Source organism: Sesamum indicum, linkage group LG4 (genome assembly GCF_026168435.1).
Source record: "Sesamum indicum cultivar Baizhima isolate 11 linkage group LG4, ASM2616843v1, whole genome shotgun sequence".
In the NCBI taxonomy this organism is placed as follows: domain Eukaryota; kingdom Viridiplantae; phylum Streptophyta; class Magnoliopsida; order Lamiales; family Pedaliaceae; genus Sesamum; species Sesamum indicum.
In genome coordinates, this window is record NC_142660.1 from 12,578,314 (window position 1) to 12,597,040 (window position 18,727).

The 18,727-nt window shown below is 39.0% G+C and overlaps 5 protein-coding genes across 7 annotated transcripts; 3 read left to right on the top strand and 2 right to left on the bottom strand.

Moving 5' to 3' along the window:
* Window positions 1–13: 13 nt before the first annotated feature.
* LOC105160440 (uncharacterized) lies at window positions 14–2,396 on the top strand. The gene is made up of 2 exons (XM_011077810.3): window positions 14–198; window positions 1,104–2,396. Exon 2 carries the CDS (start codon window positions 1,572–1,574, stop codon window positions 2,202–2,204), a length of 633 nt encoding a protein of 210 aa, XP_011076112.2. The 5' UTR covers window positions 14–198; window positions 1,104–1,571; the 3' UTR covers window positions 2,205–2,396.
* Window positions 2,397–2,956: 560 nt separating this feature from the next.
* On the bottom strand, window positions 2,957–6,895 carry LOC105160441 (uncharacterized). Of its 2 annotated transcripts, none has more exons than XM_020693577.2 (4): window positions 6,472–6,895; window positions 4,503–4,722; window positions 3,765–3,832; window positions 2,957–3,436 (listed from the first exon to the last, which is right to left on the bottom strand). In XM_020693577.2, exons 1-4 carry the CDS (start codon window positions 6,604–6,606, stop codon window positions 3,077–3,079), a joined length of 783 nt encoding a protein of 260 aa, XP_020549236.1. In that variant the 5' UTR covers window positions 6,607–6,895; the 3' UTR covers window positions 2,957–3,076. The 2 variants fall into 2 exon arrangements, with proteins under 2 accessions (XP_020549236.1, XP_011076113.1); XM_011077811.3 differs by having other exon boundaries at window positions 4,503–4,764.
* A 154-nt stretch (window positions 6,896–7,049) lies between these two features.
* On the bottom strand, window positions 7,050–10,407 carry LOC105160443 (Protein kinase superfamily protein). Its single transcript, XM_011077813.3, has one exon. The coding sequence runs from the start codon at window positions 9,860–9,862 to the stop codon at window positions 7,379–7,381; it is 2,484 nt and encodes an 827-aa protein (XP_011076115.1). The 5' UTR covers window positions 9,863–10,407; the 3' UTR covers window positions 7,050–7,378.
* A 1,834-nt stretch (window positions 10,408–12,241) lies between these two features.
* On the top strand, window positions 12,242–15,055 carry LOC105160444 (uncharacterized). The gene is made up of 6 exons (XM_011077814.3): window positions 12,242–12,745; window positions 12,864–13,090; window positions 13,217–13,327; window positions 13,855–14,010; window positions 14,126–14,367; window positions 14,583–15,055. The coding sequence occupies exons 1-6, from the start codon at window positions 12,438–12,440 to the stop codon at window positions 14,904–14,906; spliced, it is 1,368 nt and encodes a 455-aa protein (XP_011076116.1). The 5' UTR covers window positions 12,242–12,437; the 3' UTR covers window positions 14,907–15,055.
* A 152-nt stretch (window positions 15,056–15,207) lies between these two features.
* LOC105160445 (uncharacterized) lies at window positions 15,208–18,638 on the top strand. 2 transcript variants are annotated; one of them, XM_011077815.3, is made up of 6 exons: window positions 15,208–15,747; window positions 15,896–16,122; window positions 17,176–17,286; window positions 17,454–17,609; window positions 17,810–18,048; window positions 18,247–18,638. In XM_011077815.3, the coding sequence occupies exons 1-6, from the start codon at window positions 15,470–15,472 to the stop codon at window positions 18,568–18,570; spliced, it is 1,335 nt and encodes a 444-aa protein (XP_011076117.1). In that variant the 5' UTR covers window positions 15,208–15,469; the 3' UTR covers window positions 18,571–18,638. The 2 variants fall into 2 exon arrangements, with proteins under 2 accessions (XP_011076117.1, XP_020549252.1); XM_020693593.2 differs by having other exon boundaries at window positions 17,810–17,938; window positions 18,247–18,411.
* Window positions 18,639–18,727: the final 89 nt, after the last annotated feature.

Below are 18,727 nucleotides of genomic sequence, written 5' to 3' on the forward strand. Positions count from 1 at the left end.
TCTCTTCTCACCGGCAATCTCATGTGATCAGTTATTTTAGCCTTCCCCCCATTCTCCTTCCCTTTCCGCTGTCTCTCTCACGCACAACACGCATTTATTGCAGATCCGAAAATCAAAGTTTTATTCTCCTTTCTCTAATTTCCTTTTGTAATTGTTTGTCTGAGGGGAGGCCTCCTTCTTTCTCTTTGATTCCGACAGGTTTGCTTGATATTCGCTCCGAAATTATGGCCTTTTTAGTTTTTGTTTAGATTTATGTATGAAATTCTGTGATTTGTTGTGTGGGTTTTTTGATCCGATGTTGAATTGTTATAAATGGATCGCTTTTCCTTGAAATTGAGAATTGGAAATCTGGTGTTGAGTGGATCGTGCGTCAAATTTTAGGGGTTTTTGGTTATTGAGTTATTTGTGTGAATTTAGGGTTTATTTTGCGGGTTAATCTGAAGTTTCTTTGAATGTTTAGATCTCGCAGGTCTGTTGGGGTTCTCTTTTCGGGGACATATTTGTTTCTTTTGTGGGGATCTGAAATTTGGGGATGTGGGGTGTTGTGCTACGGGGCCTTTTGAATCATTCGCTAGCATATAGGAATAATGGGGACTGAGTTATTTTCTTACTTTGTTAGTTAATTTATGTGTTTGCTGACTGAGGTTGTGATCTTTTCATTGAGAAAACGGGAATATGTCTTGAGTTATTCTAGTTTAGTGACAGTATTCATATATTTGGTAATTGTTAATATTTCTTAACTGGAACGATATAATTAACAGAACCTGCAGTCAGATAGCAATGTTTGGCACTATTGATATCTGTATATGTTTGGATCATGGATGGGTTATAGGAACTTATGTGGCGGTCTGTGAATTGTCATTTTGTAATTGTTCCACTAGCTTTTATTAGATTATGGAATGTTTTTATGGCGTGTATTACTTCACTTGTTATGGTAGTTAGAATATCTGGAGATTTTCATTTACTTGATACTGCCTTTTGGCATTTTTCTATTGTGTCGTTATGCTGTCAATATATTGTTATGGGAATCCTTTACTTTATTGGCGCATTACTCTTTGTCGATATTGGTGGCTTGTATACTGAGTTACTCTTGTTTATTGCAGGAGGGAAGGCCATGTGAATTATTTGAAAACAGGGAAGACTAGTGACTAAATATTAATATCAATCCTGTCATTCTTCAAACTGGTTTATGAAATGGGTAGCAGGGGCTGTGGAAAGCTGGGAACAATGATGAAGGACGGATCAATAAGTGCTTACCAGTTTTCACTTCTCCTATCTCCTGTTATTTCTTTTTGGGAATGTAGTGTGCGTAAAATGAGGTATTCATTCAGACCTGAGTGGGTGTAGGTATAATTTTCAGATATTTACTCCTTTTCTAGTTTTCAAAGTTTTTTTTCAGCTGATTAAGTGTTCAATAACAAGTTTCGAAAGAACAGAAACATATAGGTGATTAGATAATGTATACTTCTTAGGGAAATTTTCTAGGAAAACGAAGAGGAAATTCAGGAAAAGTTGTTGAGGGCATATATAGGAGAGTGTAGTATTATTAGGGTTGATTGTGCCTGGATATCATGGAGGGCGCTAAAGTAACAGCCGGTGTTAGGAAAGCCAAGAAGAAGCAGGTGAAAGACGAGCTTGATCGCATTAAACAGGCTGAGAAGAAAAAGAGACGCTTGGAGAAGGCTTTGGCTACTTCAGCTGCCATCCGTTCTGAACTGGAAAAAAAGAAGCAGAAAAAGAAAGAAGAACAGGAGAGGCTTGATGAAGAAGGTGCTGCAATAGCTGAGGCAGTTGCGCTGCATGTCCTACTTGGTGAAGACTCGGACGATTCAAGTAAATTGATGCTGAAGAAGGATGAGGGGCTGACCTCGTGGGATCATGCTAGCAATATGGACATCTTTGTGGGGGCAAGAAGGGCTGTGGTTCCTCATCAAGATCTGTCAAAGAATTCGTGTGAAAATATTGGATGGGTTTCTGATCCTCATAGATATGGACGTGTGTGGAATTACTGGGGAAATTCGAATTTGATGGTCTCATCTGATTCTCTTGGCAAAGAATTCTGCCCTCAGTATTTTAGAGAGGATGGTTGGGGCTCTGTTGGTTTGTCTGCAGGTCATCTTGCTGCTCAGGCTGTTTCATCACTTAAGATAGCTGATGATGCACGGGTAGATGCCTATGTGTTCAACCGTATGTTGAGAGGATAGAAGAAACAACCATTGCTGGTCAACTTGTGCCATGCTAGATTTGTTGTTTTGAATAATGGTCTGTATATATTCTGAAGTGAGTTCATCTCTCCTTTTCATAAGACATCAAGCTTGTATTATCAACATATTCAAACGCTGGCTTTTTGGCTTTTGTAGTTTGCTTTTGATTACTTGAAAGCTTCAGTTTTTTTATTTGCCGGACAGTATTATGATTGCTTGCTTGGTAAAAAATGAACTTTTACGAGTGAATTGTTTGACTCATAAAGATAAATTCATCATATAGAACTTGACATAACTAGCAGATTGAAATTAGGATTTGGCGGTGCTATTAATGTCATTATCTGAAGCTGCAGCAGAATTGATGTTGCTGCTCAATTTATGTAGAGAACTGTCAGGTGTTTAGTGTTGAACTGGAATGTGAAATGAGCACATTGCTCAGTTGTCCTTCACTGGATTTATGTTTATGTTGCTGTAGCCCTTAACTGGAAATTATGTTATATTGCTGTAGTGGACCCAAAACCAAACCTTAACCCTGATGAGTGAGTTACTTTTCCAAATGGAAAAACCGTGATTCAAACACAATGTAACGAGACCTCAAGCGTATCCCCATCAGCATTCTTTTCAACTGGAAAAGTTGCAGTGAGGAGCTATGTGTCTATTTGTCAATCTGCTTCCTTCTAGTTGCACACGAATTGTATTCCGAGAACTCAGGAGACAGACTACTTGCTTTAGCATGTTATGTTAAACAAAGAGGCACTAACCTTGGCATCTATTTCCAAAAGTTAATGACGAATAATCTTACAGCAAGGTGGTGAACAAATCAATAGCCAATGCCCTGCACTGGTCAGAAGGTGACTGATGGCAATATAGTATCAGATATTATGTTGAGAGTTAGACGTTAAAAGTGTTTTTTCTGCATCTCGTCTTTGTTTCTGACCTACCACATCTTGATCCTGACTTTCCACTTTTGAACCAGTTGAACCTTTTTCTGCATCTTGTCTTTGTTTCTGACCTACCACATCTTGATCCTGATTTTCCACTTTTGAACCAGTTGATGGTTTAGTACCGGGTGAAACAAGGTTCTTCAACCAGGTAGCTTGGAATCTGGGACTTCCACTGTTGGAGTTGCCAGGAGAATCTGGATCTACATTTAAATTGCTCGATGCGACTCCAGCTAAGAAACGATATGCCACTCTGCTAGCAGATACAATTTCGGTTTTAGCTTGCCTGAACTGCCTCACACCCAAAATGAGTAATACGTCAGAACATATGTAGGTTTATAGCATGCAGGGCACTGCATTTGGGGATCAGGATTAAGAAATGGAATGAAAAGCTTAGATGTTCAATTATTTAGAGGTATACAAGATGTTCACAATTTCTCTATATGTTCAATTACAACTCATTCCCTGCTTGCTTGGAATATAAGGATACATTATTAACCGGTATTAAAATGCCCAAGTGTGTCACTAATAGGTTGTAATGATGATTCGTGTCCATTTCTATGCATTTGGTTACGTAAAATGCAAACTAAGCAGCTGAAAGGAAAGAGCAGAATCTTACTCTGTAGGCTGTGTTGCCAGCTATTTCTACAGCAGTGTCGCCAGCATTCGCGAACCTGTTTACCCAACCTGTTACAAAACTGATAAGAACACACTTGCAGAAAGCCAGAGAAAGAGAGGCAGAGAAATTGCTCAATTTTATCATTCCAAATGTCAAAGAAGTGAAATGCAGAGTGCACTAATAAGTATATCCACACCAATATGCAATTTCATTCCACTTGTCCTGCAAATCATTAAAACTGCACATCATAATAAGATATATGTGTAGCTACCAATAATCACATTAAGAAGGGGGTTGCTCCAAGAAAGTTTCTCTGTTTCTCCGGATTTCAGTTGCTAGTTATATCAGCTTATCTGATATATATCATCAGAAAGTGAAGTTTCAGACAAAGTGTCCCATAATTATGAGATTAACATATCTCGCATTCTTCACTAGCTTGAATGTGATTTAAACAGATACAGAAACTTCAAAATTGGATTAAACTGTTTACCAAAATAATAATTGACTATCAAATTTCTAGATTGATATAGCTAGACTATGTACAGAAATAAGGAAGGGGAGAGGAAAATATTCCGAGTCATCAACCTACAAGCATTTGCAAGCAATTATACATTGATAGAAGATGATTATGATGCATTTTAACCACAAATTCTCAGGTATAGAAGCATTGCAAATACAAAAGTAACTAATGCGTTTTCAAAAGAGCACATGGGATTGACAGAGAGGAACAACAATTACCAGGAAGCTTTTGCACACCTAGTCTTCTACAGAATTCATCACAGAAATGATTGCAATTTTTTGCTAACAGATCATACGAGTGTCCAGGCCACTCTCTACTCAGTTCCCTCCTTATCTGATTAACCTTGAAGATAGAGAAGGATGTTTTCCCGAGATTAATGCTTTCGCGGTATGTATACATTGGATTCTGTGTTGATGGACAGCTAAAAACTCCAGTACCCTGTTCACAGAATCCAAATGACCATTCCTCATCTCCATAAACCTATTGACCAAGTGAACATTTAGCTACATGATCATAGTCAAACCTCAATAACTATGTGTATATTGCATAAGCATCATTTAGGCGAAAGCCATCCGTAATGAACTGAAATCACATCAAACACATAAGTCGTGCAAGAAAGAGGGAATAGAGACTGCAAATCAATCTGAAGAACAATGAGATGAAGTAGAATGCACATACAAAGGAAATCAATAAGCATCATGTGGATGGACAATGCAACCCTTAGGAGCTTACGAGAACAAAGGTCCTAAAATTGCAACAAGTAGTCTTTAAGAACTCTATGCACTAGAAATGTATTCAAGAATTGCTACATTTACATTAACATAAACTGGAAACTAAGGTTGAACATGTTCTGGTAATTGATACTATGTGCCAGTTATATAAGCCTGTTATGAAATAACAAAACATAGCATACATTAACACCACCACTCTGACATGTTTGGGTTGGTCAAACGAAGCTTCATGGAGGAGGGTTTGGTTGATAAATAATGACCATTATCACATCCTACTTTATTTTACCTTCCCTTCTCATTGAAAGGACCAAATTGATTATCTTTTTTGTTTCCAGAAATGGAAATGGGGGAATTCACAACCATAAGACGGCACAAACTCATGGACAATGCCAAACCTCAATCCACGCACCAGAGAGGCCAATGTTCTTCAAAATAAAAGCTATTTTGCTTTCTGATGAAGCATCATCTGTCCTTTAACTTGTCTCTGGCTACTTGATTTGTCAATAAGTTTCCAGGTGCTTATATTTATGACTGTTATCTAACAGGTACTAGTGGGAGCATTTGGTAATGAAGAGGGAATCAGCAGGAATGTTCTGATAGAACTTTTTAACCCTTTGGGAGTGGGGTAAAGGGCTCCAAATCTTTTCGTGCCTAAAGTAGCTCCTCAAGTCAGAGATAGATGACATTTTCATGCCAAACTCAATCAAATGCTGCAAGAACTAGAAATTCTTGTGTAACTGATATGGGAATTGCTTAGGTGAAGTAGCCTGAGGTAGCCCGAGCGCCTTAGTAATTTAATGTTACCAACTTGCCCTTTTTACTACACCTGCTCTGAGTTTTCCTAGGTTGTCCTGGTATGCATTGATATACTAGGGCCTGTTTTCTAGTTGGGGTGGCGCTTCCATTATAGGTCCCCATGGAAATCGATGGTTTATGATAGATGTCAGATAAAACTGGAACTTGAATCAAGTTATTTAAGTCTAAAATACTTTATTCAGGTTTGATTCGCGGCTACTGGCTTTCTTCAATTGCATCCAATAGCATTTCACTGTGGGCAAAGGTCCACAAATGAAAAATAAGAAATTTTTTATTAGTTGCAAGTGAATTCTCCTTTCAATTTCTCATCAACTGTATGGACAATTACCCTTAGTTTTGAGATTTGTTCATTTCATTTAACAAACTTTTTCATGTTTCTCAGTTATCTGGCAATTCATTATTGAAATCTCATTCTCTATGTTCTTCAAATCTCAGTATCTTAACAATTGTTCATGTGGTCTTCTCCAATGTTCCAGACCAGCATGCAACTAATTCTTGAGCCACAGTCGAAAGAAATCAAGATACTTGGAGCATTAAAAATCTACCAATTCATCGAGAAAGTACCATTCAAGAAATCAAGCACAGAAACAAGTACGCCCACACAAACTTTATTCACAAACAACGAGAAGGATTCAAGAACCTGAACAGCGGTGTGGAAGATGCCACCGAGACCAATCCCATCTTTGAAAATCTTGTTGATCTGCATAATTGTGTTGTTCGTTTTGTCATAACCGCTATTAGTCACGTCGTATACATGGAGGATCACCTCCCTCATCCTCAATTCAGTACCCTCCCCCCCCCCAGACAAATTCTACTCAATTCAAAACCCTAAGCCCACGACAATTTCTAAGATTTTCTACTTCCAATTTTGAATGAGTTGAAATGGTTGAACAAATAGTGCAGTATGTTGGAATATTTTGCATTACGGGAATTCAAATTGGCGAATATTAAGAGAAGAATGGGATTTTGAGCAGAAAGGGGAATCACAAAATCCTTCCAGATCAGCAACAGTCAGCACAACGTCATCATCAAGCACACGCCACATCTACGTTGGATCAGCACCTCGTCACACACTCAAGGACGCTTCACGGGACAATGGCCGTCGCGGCAACGTCCTGTCCGCGAAATTTCAGCGTCAATTTGCGCCACTGCATTTGAAGATTCCTACTCTGCATGCTGCTTTTTAACCAAATTTTTACGCTAATAGTAACAACAACGTTCTTTGTCAAGAACTAGAAGAATACATTTTTGTCAGATAAAACTGGAAAACCTGTTGAGTGCTACAACTGCGGAGAGTCTGAGATCCTCATTACACATTGTCAAGAACACTAAAATCATCCTAAGACAATTGAAAGAGTGATCTCAAGTTCAAACACATGGTATATTATCCATGCGTGAGTTGAATTCAAGAAAGAGTATGATGGCTGTCCAAAAACAGCAAGTAACAAGAAACTTGAAATATCTAGCAAGAAATTCCTTAGGAAGAATTCCTTCCTCCACAATCAATATGTGGAAACTATTTATTTTACTCTGTCTATTCGTGGTGTCTATCTGCCTTCATTGGTTATCAGCTGGGAGAAAACACCGCTCGTTGATATGTCCGAAGTACCATCATCACAATTCCCGTCAATGCCAGCACGGCCTGATGGAACAACCATAGGTGTTCGTGGATCATCTGACGTAACATCTGTGGGCCTGTGCTCTTCCCTTTTCCTTCCGTTTGTTTGAAGCTGATACGCGTATTCCAAATTCCACAAGACGTCACCCATGGTCGGCCTATCAACACCATACTCAGCCAGACATTTTTCAGCTGTTTCACCAAATATTTTCAGAGAGCTTGGTTTTATCTGATCTTTGAGATGAGGGTCCACGATTTGCTCGATCATCCCTTTCTTTTGCCACTCCATTGCCCATTCGGCTAAGTTCACTTGGTCTCTGGTCAGTAATGGATCCACAGCAGGTCTAGCGCACAGAACCTCGAACAGCACGACCCCAAATGAGTAAACATCTGATTTATCAGTAAGCTGCTGTCGCCGGAAATATTCAGGATCTAGGTAGCCGAAGCTGCCTTTTACACCAGTGCTTACATGAGTCTCGTTCAGACATGGTCCGGACTTTGAGAGACCAAAATCAGCAACCTTAGCCACGTAATTCTCATCAAGCAAAATGTTGGTTGATTTGATGTCACGGTGGATGATCCCTTGAGCAGAACCTGTGTGCAGATAGTGAAGACCTCTAGCTGCACCAATGCATATTTCAAGCCTTTGCTTCCAAGACAAAGGTGGTAAATCTGTACCATACAAATGGTGTCTCAGTGGCCCTTTCTCCATATACTCATAGACAAGAATCATTTCAGATTGCTCCTCACAGTAGCCAACAAGTGAAACAAGATGCCGGTGGCGAATTTTTGACAGAACAGTTATTTCCGTATGGAATTCTGGGAGTCCTTGCCTGGAACCAGGCATGCCTCGTTTCACAGCAACCTTTATGTTGTCGCCAAGAACCCCTTTGTAGACCATGCCAAAACCGCCAGATCCAATTAGCAGAGTCTTGTCAAAATTATTTGTAGCCAACTGTATATCAGCAAAGGGAATCTTCAGACCAAAATATCCATAAGGACCAGGAGAAGCAAGAGCAGTTCCTTCAGATGCTGTGGCCTGTGAGCTGCCACCGTATACACGCAGAGAAGTCCAACCTGCACTTTCAGCACGTCTCGTTTTCTGTTTTGGTTTTCTCTTTCTGCATTTGAGTAAGGCCAAAATTGCTACAACTGCCAAAGCCAGGACGAAAATTCCTCCAATAACTGAACCCACCAAAATCCACAAACTTTTTTTCTTAGACCTTCTTGGCGAAGCTACAAAATTCACCATTCTCATGATCTCCACCCCATTAAGAAGAGCATTTTTCCTCAAAGTAGCACTCAGTTCAGAAGGACCAACACTAACCCGTACTACACCAGAACCTTTAGCGTTTTTTACAACGAAATCAATGTAATAAGGAGAAGCAAGCTGATGTAATGCAAGCACAGACAAGTCCACATCTTTGTATGCAGTGACCCCATTTATGTATATGTTGAAGTACAACGTGTTAAGTGCAACGCTAACAATATCACAGAAATGTAGGCGAACAAAGTGCATATCCTCCCCCGGTCTAACAGGAAAATCCCAAGTTATATTGAACAGAGAATTCAAACTTCTATTTACTATATTCATTTGCTGTGCAGTCATGTACACATTATCAGGGGCAGTCTCCCTAGTTGCACCACCCGGTTGGTAGTTCGGGGGATCAGTGGTCCGAGCAATTTTAGCAGCAGATTTGAAGTAAAGAAAATCTTCATCTGGAATCCAGGTTCTCCAAAGCGTGTCGTTAAATGGTGTTAACATCGAACCCCCAACATTAATCCTATGAACAGTTTCTAAAATCTGGGATGAAACATTCTGCTTAAATTCTTGAATCCCATCAGGACTAATCAATGCTATCCCAGCAGCATCAATGAAAAAATCTTTGGGTGCTGAAAACACTTCAATTGCGTTTACATAAGCAAGACTGGAATCACTAGCAGGAGTAAACAAAATCTCAAGCTCTTCTTTATCCACCATCAAGAAGAACTCCTTAAGAACAGTAGAGTTAGCACCAAAATTGCTCAAAAGGGAAATCCCATTTGCCAAAACATCAAAGTTTCCATTCTTGAGGTCATAATTCCCTGAACTAAAAGGAGAGAAATGCAGACGCACCAAATGGGTCCCGACACTCTTGATATTAAAAGCATAGCTTGAAGCAGAAGTGAAAACTCTAGCTGTGCTGTAAAGTACAGGAGAGATGGGAGATGTTTTAGGATTTGTGAGAGAAAATGATTTACCTTCTGATAGATAACCTGAACCCTTGTCTGAAACAAAGTGTCTGTTATCAACAACTACCGTAGGAGCGTTCGATCCACAGTTGATGAGGTAATTATCTTGGGGTGTGAAAGCAGTTGAGAAAAGGAAAGTAGAGAAACTTAAAACCAGAAACTGAAGAAATTTTGCTCCCATAACTGTTCAATCTTGTGGGTTTCTGAAGAATGGCTCTAAGAATGCATTACACTGAGCATATGAGAAGAAATTATGAAACAAGAAAAATCACAGGAATTCTCCGAAAATGACACAAGAATTGAACTTTAAGAAAAAGGGATGCTGATAACTGGAGCAAGAACACGGTTAAATGAAAGGAAAGGGCTTTAATCTTTATAGCCCAGAGAAGAAAAAATCTTGGATTCTTCAAGAGAGCATCACTGTTCATGAAATGGATGACAGGAAAAATCTAAGTGTGAAAGATGAACGGTTTGCTTTTAAACCTCAGAAATTCAACTGATGGGGTCATAAATATAATACACAGACCATCTCTGCAGTGAAAAAAAAACCCACAATTCATTGTCCAAACAGATAAAAAGGCCTATTCAAGAAACAGCAGAAAGTTTGACCAATGAAGCTTTGCATGTGCAGATTTTAATGGACATTAAATGACACCACCCCAGATTCTTGAATTTCTTTGTAGGGTTCCTTTCATCTGATTCTTGATAATTAATTAAGTTCTACATATTAAGCAAGTTTTTCCTCTGGATTCACTGCCAGACTGCCAGTATGATAAGTAGCAGTAGCCCTCAAGAACTTGTCAAGAACACACAATTTTCCATTATCATCATTACTGTAACTACCCACATTGTGTCTGCAGAGAACTCTGTGTAATTATGGGATTAGTTTAATCATTATTTTACCATTTTTAGGAAGAGTGCCATTAAGTATTTGCAGGTGTTAATGGATATTATATGGCAAGAGGGAGAGTAAATCTAATATTACAAACTACTGATCAGTTTTTTATAAAGGAACAGGTCATTTTTTAATCACTGATCACTTCTTACAGTTGTTATAGTATTACTGAAACAGTAAAAAGACATTGACAGCAATCAGATGAATCTCTTCTGCTTGTGATGTTGGTCCTCAAATACAAACAAAATCCACACCGTTTTCACAGACAGCATAAATGCAGTTTAACGGATAAGATTCCAGGAACATTTAACTTCAGTATTGGCAGATGACAAACTTGGTCGAATTTTCTGGAAGAAAAGAAGAAAAAACCATGATAAGAATAAACGAAAAATTCACGACTCATACTGTTTATTAAGGTAAGGGAGTTAGTGTAACTATTTTTGGTGAAAATAATATGCAAGGACTAAAATATCCTCAACTGTCCTTATTCTTACACAGAATTATCATCTTTTGAGATTCTTTTATTAATAATATTATATTGGTATACATTTAAAATTATATATACATATTGAGTGTGCTTCAATAACTAACAGTATATATATACTTGGCTGCCTACCGCACCTGTAAAATTACTATTTTGCCCACTAATTTAATGAGTATCCTGGGTGTCACCAACTACCTTATGGGTGCAACATCAAACAACCATCCCACAATCTTAATTTGCTTTATTCCATAATATGTCGACTTAATGGAGCCTTGCTGATAATGCTTTCAAGCTAAGCACAGTGCCTTTGCTATTTCTTTCCTTTTTCAATTCTTGATTTTGGCAAAAGACTTGGTTCTTATCTCTTGTTTGGTGGTGGGCCTAAGGCATTAGGCATTGAATCTGAATCCTCTAGACTAGACTGAGATGTGATGGCTGCCAATTTCCCAATTCTGTGTCACCATAGATAGTGTTCATAAAGTTGGCACATTGCACATGATGTCAGCTTCACCTTTCAATTCTTGAAATTTCACCTAAAAATAATCTTTGTCAAATCTTGTAAGATATTACAGTTTATTATGATTCAGATCTTTAAATTGAAACCATTAGGATTTCATTAATGTATGATGTCCTTTCCCCGGCTCATATTAAAGACTTTGAAGAACACCAATTGTTGTTGGTTAGATTCTTGAATTGCGTAGCTGTACTGGACTGCAATGACGTGTGATGTTCTTCTACCGACCCATAGTAAAAGGAGTTTGGTGTCGTAGAGCAGCACTTTATCTTAACAAAGTTCTTAAATGAGTTACTTCAGTTGTATATGTAACAATATAGTACGATGAAAATCCATTTTTCCAATGTTAAGGTTTTTTCTTCTATATATAAAAGCTCATTGGTGGACTTGGATTCGGATTCGTATTCGGGAGCATATTAATAGGAGTTGGACCCGATTTGATGATCCTACAGCAATTGGAAGGCCCATTGGACTCCAACTGGACTTCTTGCTGGATGGGCTTCGGTCCATTACAATTGCATTTGCACCGTCAAGTTTCACTCGAAAGTTAAAATCGCTACTTCCGTAGTTTAGACCCACTTTTAAAAACAGGTAAATTATTTTATTTTAAAAAATATAAAAACATAAATCACTATTTATTTTCATATAAGACTCGATATCACAATTTTGATTGCATTTTTCCTCAATCTTAAATAAGTTAAAAATCGAGTCTTGTGATCCAGCTGATCATCAGACTTGTCCCCTTGAGACGAAGTTGTCTTCATGCAAGAAAGGAAGTAATTGCAACAACAGTTGAACCTTTTGGGCATTCCCAACTGTGAGCTCTGTTTCTCCTCCACTCAGCTCAACCGCTGCGCCAGAGGATGGCTTTAAAGCTTCTTTTCTCCCAGCCCATTAACTGCCATCCGCCGCCACTGCAGCGGTCACGTTTCGCTTCCCACCAGAAGCCCTCCCAGATTCCAACTGCTCGTAGCCCATTAATTCAAGATTTCTCTCTACTAACTTCTTCTTCTAACAAAGATAGATCCCTGAACTTATCTCCGAACACAAATCCCAAGAATGTAGCCAGAAGTGTAGTTGCTAAATCGCAGTTGAATTTCCCCATCATTTCTCCGCAAGATCAGTGGGGAACCTGGACGGCTCTCTTTGCCACTGGTGCTTTTGGCATCTGGTAAATGGTATCTGTTCTTGAGAAAATGGGATTATCTATTCATGTTTTTTAATTTGAATTTCTTCTGACTCTCCTTCTTGCTCTTATTCATTTTTCATTATGTGCTTCTATATTGAAGGTCAGAGAAGACCAAGATTGGGAGTGCATTGAGTGGTGCACTGGTGAGTATTTTGGTGGGTCTTGCAGCAAGTAATTTGGGAATCATAGCAAGTGAAGCGCCAGCTTATAAAGTTGTGTTGGAGTTTCTGCTGCCATTGGCTGTTCCATTGCTGCTATACAGGGCTGATATGCGCCGGATTATACGGTCAACTGGCACACTGCTCCTAGCTTTCTTGCTTGGATCAGGTAGTTCTTCAAGTAATCACGTGCAACATTACTGAACTTTGGTAAAAGTTCTGATCTTTTCGTGTGGTTGATGAATAGCTCTTTAATTTGTTATTTTCATATTAATTTTCTGTGGTTGTGTGACAGTTGCGACAACAGCGGGGACTGCCGTGGCTTTCCTGTTGGTGCCTATGCGATCACTTGGTCAAGACGGTTGGAAGATAGCAGCTGCTTTAATGGGAAGGCATATTGGTGGAGGTAATCTAGTAGTAATTACCTTAGTTTTGATTCTTGAAATAACGTTTGTCCTGGAAGTTAATGTAGATGTCCAGTTGAAAATATGTACTCATATATCTTGCCTTTGTTCTATTATGATCAGCATAATAACTGCATTAAGTAACAAACGGAATATAATTATCATGTCTAATGCTTTCCCTACTGTATTATATTTTGGAGGATTCCTCTGGATGCTTTTCTAAATGAATGTAGGTCAAACCGGTTTTCTTTTGGAGATATTCGGATGCACCATTATTTATATATTTCGATTCAGATTGTATTCTGATATATGCTTCATAGAAGTTGTTGCTACATATCTTCAAATTCGCATTGTTAGCTGTTGCCTACATTCTTGGATTGGCTGTTTGGTTGGGTTCTGCTACTGTCGTTCATTTTGTATTATGGTACCTGGCCTCAAGTCAACATCATTCTTGTTATTGTGCGCAATGAAGATTTGTGTTTATCTGTCTAATATTATATGTAACAGATGAATTCTATTTGTTGCGCAGCTGTAAATTATGTTGCCATATCTGAAGCTCTTGAAGTCACTCCTTCAGTTTTAGCTGCTGGACTAGCAGCAGACAATGTTATTTGTGCAATATATTTTACCACATTATTTGCATTGGCATCAAAAATACCTGCTGAATCTGCAACCTCAACAACTGGTGGGTGTTACTCTTCTAAATCCATTAAAGCCTTTAGATACTTTTGAATGCACGGCTTTGATTTCCAACTATGTATCTTGAGCTAGAAAATTGTAATTGTATCCCCTTGTGGTAGATGGTGGACTTAATGAGGAATCAGAATCCAGTAACAAGCTACCTGTACTGCAGACTGCAACTGCACTTGCTGTATCCTTTATCATATGCAAAAGTGCTAGTTTCTTGACCAATTATTTAGGGATTCAGGGAGCTACCCTTCCAACCATTACGGCTATCGTTGTTATTCTAGCAACCATGTTACCAAATCAGTTTGCTTACCTTGCTCCTTCTGGTGAAGCTATGGCACTGATATTGATGCAGGTCAGCCATCAAACACCTACTTCTCTTTGATTTTAAGTTGGTTTTCTTCATGTATTCAGTCATTCGTTCCTTAATTTCCATGAAGAGTGTTAGCTTTCATATTTCTTCAATTTCTTTTTGCATTCTATTGGTTAGGATCTGAAGGAAAATGGAATTCAATCTTAACACTTTCTTGAAAAGCTTTAACTAACTATGAAACATTTGAACAAAATCAGGTGTTTTTTGCTGTCATTGGTGCAAGCGGGAGCATCAGGAGCGTTATCAGTACAGCACCCAGCATTTTCTTGTTTGCTCTCGTCCAGATAGGAGTCCATCTCGCCATCATTCTTGGATTGGGGAAGTTGTTGCGGTTTGACCTCAAGTTACTGCTCCTGGCATCAAACGCAAACGTGGGAGGTCCTACAACGGCTTGTGGTATGGCCACAGCAAAGGGATGGAGTTCTTTAGTTGTTCCAGGGATTCTTGCCGGCATATTTGGCATTGCAATCGCAACTTTTCTTGGCATAGCTTTCGGACAAGCTGTCTTGAAATTCATGTAAACTTGGGGCAACCCTTTTACACAACTCCACACGAGAATAATAAAGCTTAACTTCAGGGAAAATTGTAACCTTGTATTGGTCGAAGAACTGCTATTGATCAAACCTTCCAGCTCTAGTTATTTATTGATACGAATCTGCATTCAATTCAATGCTTGTTCATAATGGGCAGTGGCAAATCTACTACTGTTCTTGTTGTATTTATTCATAACAGCCTCTCCAAGAATAGTGAACCCCCCCTGTTTCAGTTCTTGGATGCATTAATCTCTGGATTCTAGACTAAACAACTCATCTATATAATTACAATCCACTACAGTTGGAGCATATGTCTGGTGCACCAAGATACAATGGAACTGTATAAGTATAAAAATTTGATACTTTGTTATCCTCGGGATATTTTCTTTGAGTACTGATATTGTTTACCGATTAGATTCTGACTGAATACTACGTGGCCCAGTTGAAATTTGTCTGATCCTGGGACACAGGGAGTTGATAACGTAGTACTACAATCATAAACCTTGGCAAAGTCGCTAAATCATCACAGCACAGTGAAAGCTCGCAAGCTAATGGCATACTCAGCGACTCTGCCGTTGCATCAACCCATACTCTCGTCTTCTTCTCCATTGCGGTCACCCTTCTGTGGATTCTTTAATGGCGTCGTGGTACCGAGCAAACAGCTAGCAAATACTATGTCGCATTCATCGAACAGGAATTTTCACAAGAACAGATCTCTCAACGGTTCTTTAACTGTAAATTCTCATTCGAATGGCTCGCCTGTGGTTTCTCCTGATGATCACTGGGGTTTGTGGGCTTCCCTTTTCGCTACCGGCACTTTTGGTCTCTGGTAATTTAAATCTTTTACTCGTGTTTTGTTGTATTTCGCCTGCCTGTGTTTTATGCTTGATTAAAAGATTTCAAGCCTTGGGTTTTGGGTATGTGAAAAAAATGCGTACTGAGAATTGTTTCTTGGATGTGGGGTTTATGGACTGAAGGTCAGAGAAGACGAAGATTGGCAGCATGGTTAGTGCTGCACTAGTAAGTATTCTAGTGGGGCTTGCTGCCAGTAATCTGGGAATTATTCCACATGATGCACCGGCGTATTCTGTCGTTTTTAAGTATCTACTGCCGGTAACTATACCGTTGCTGCTATTTAGAGCTGATTTAAAGCAAGTCATACGGACAACAGGGACTTTGTTCTTGGCTTTCTTGCTAGGATCAGGTGTGTTTCTTCACTTCCTGAGGATACATTGTTTCTAAATGGGTCCAATTAATATCCTAATTCTTCCATTATTATTGAAGTTTTTGAATATTAAGCATAGGTTCAGTATCTTGTGAACCCAATTGATGTGAACCGAATTGATGGTACTAGATATTGATGTTTATTGTTCGAACCCATTCCTGCTGATTTGCTATCATACTTTAGACCCTTTTCGATATATCTGAGCCATACCTGTTGCCGATTTTGTGAACTTATTCAAAGATCAAAACACTGTAAAATGTATTGCATGTGAGCTGGGAGCTTGTTGGTAAAAAGAAAAATTAGAGGTAGGTTCTTAAATGCACAACAGGTCTGGTTCCCTGTTTGGTCGAGGATAAACCCTTGTCGATCAAGATATTTTGTGTGTGAATGAATGTGGAATAAAGGGTAGAAACTGTTTTCTCTTCTTGTAGTTTACGTAGTCTGAGTTACCAAAAGAACAGGTTATTCTTTTGATCCGTCAAATGTATTTCAAAAGGAACTTCACATAATCTGAGTTACCTGACATAGCGTCTGTAATTTCGTGTAGGAGGGGCAATCAGCAGGCTAGGCATGTAGATTTGGGTGGCACTTTACTTGGAATCATTTCATGTTGATGGTGCAGATAATGACATACTATTCAAATTAATACTTGTAAGTTTCTTTGTTCAGCTGTCTTTCAAGTTGGCGACTTTATCGCCTTACAGGAAGAAATTCCTTGTTGTTGTATGAGTGCATTTTGGTTATTGAACGGACTTTGGGAGCAATAAGACTGTTGTCAGTATCTAGTGTCAGCACTCAAATTTATACCCACAACATACTTTTGGCCGACATACTTTCGCTGTTTAAGTGAAAGTAGACTCTTTTCCTTGCTCTCTATGCACATGAAATTGTGGCATTATATTTGTCGATTGAGCACTTCTTTCACTATTGATCTATGCTTTATACTTGAACTCTTCTGATCCAGATATGATATGTCTTGACAAAGTGCTAACAGACTGGACATTTTTCCTTCCTTCACCATTGATGTTTCAGTAGCAACAGTTGTTGGGACAACAGTGGCGTTTCTCATCGTGCCCATGCGGTCCCTTGGTCAGGACAACTGGAAAATAGCTGCTGCTCTAATGGGTAGTTATATTGGAGGAGGTAAGTAATTTTGGGAAAAATATTACAATGTCAGTCTTGCTGTCAAAAGTCTCATTCTAATACGTGTTAGCTTTCTCTTCTATTGTCCCTTATTCACATATTTGTTTGTCCAATAAATGTTTCTCCTCTTCATTCATGTAACGGCAGTTCATTTCTGGTTCATGCAGCAATCAATTATGTTGCTATATCTGAGGCACTTGGTGTTTCTCCATCAGTTATTGCTGCTGGTGTAGCAGCAGACAACGTCATATGTGCTGTATATTTTCTTCTCTTGTTTGCGTTAGCCTCCAAAATACCTGCAGAGGCTGCGAAACCAACTAATGGTATGTACCATTAGGAAACCCAAGGTCAAAAGTTTTGGTACCTGACATCCATCAGCTACTAGTTCCTCGGACTTCCCCAGTTATATGTACAAAATATTAGTATATCTACTCTGTTTTCTGCACAAAACACAAGTACTGTTCTACTTTGGTCATACTTGTAAGAAACTTCATGGGACTAAGCTTCTGTTCAATCTATGTAGCTGATTCTTCAGGTCAAGTAACCAACGAAAGCAAACTTTCTGTACTCCAAATGGCTACAGCACTTGCTGTTTCCTTTGCTGTCTGCAAAGTTGGCACTTCTCTCTCCAATTCTCTTGGAATCCAAGGAGGTGAACTTCCTGCTGTTACAGCAATTGTTGTATTTTTAGCAACTTTGCTTCCGAGTTACTTCCGCCACCTGGCACCTGCTGGTGATGCTTTCGCTATAGTACTAATGCAGGTTTCTACTTTACAAACTTCATGCTAATACAAGACATTCTACCAATATCTCAAACTGTTCCTTAATATAGTTAAAACTATGTGACTTTTTATCTACACTCTTTATCGGTTAGTAGCTGATTTATCTCATAAACCTTGCTGAGTACTAATTGGTTACTTTCCAGGGTACTAGATAACTTGTTGATTCTCTCCCAAACAGGTTTTTTTTTCTGTCCTGGGCGCTAGTGGGAACCTGTGGAGCGTGATCAACACAGCACCGGGCATTTTCTTGTTTGCCTTTATTCAAGTGACTGTTCATCTTGCTGTGATACTTGGACTAGGAAAGTTATTTCAGATTGATCAGAAACTAATACTACTGGCATCAAATGCTAACATTGGAGGTCCAACAACAGCTGGTGGAATGGCCACAGCAAAAGGATGGGGCACCCTAGTTGTGCCCGGCATTCTTGTAGGGATATTTGGAATATCAATTGCAACATTTCTGGGCATCGGATTTGGAATGCTAGTTCTTAGATACATGTAATAAGACCAACATCCATGTACGCAAATATTTGGCTATTAATCATGAAATGCTTTCATTCGTTTCATCAACAGGCAATCTCTGTCTAATTTTCTTCTAATTCTTCACTTCAAGAGAATTTCAGATCCCGTCTCATGAGCAGATTATCCATGGCTATTTC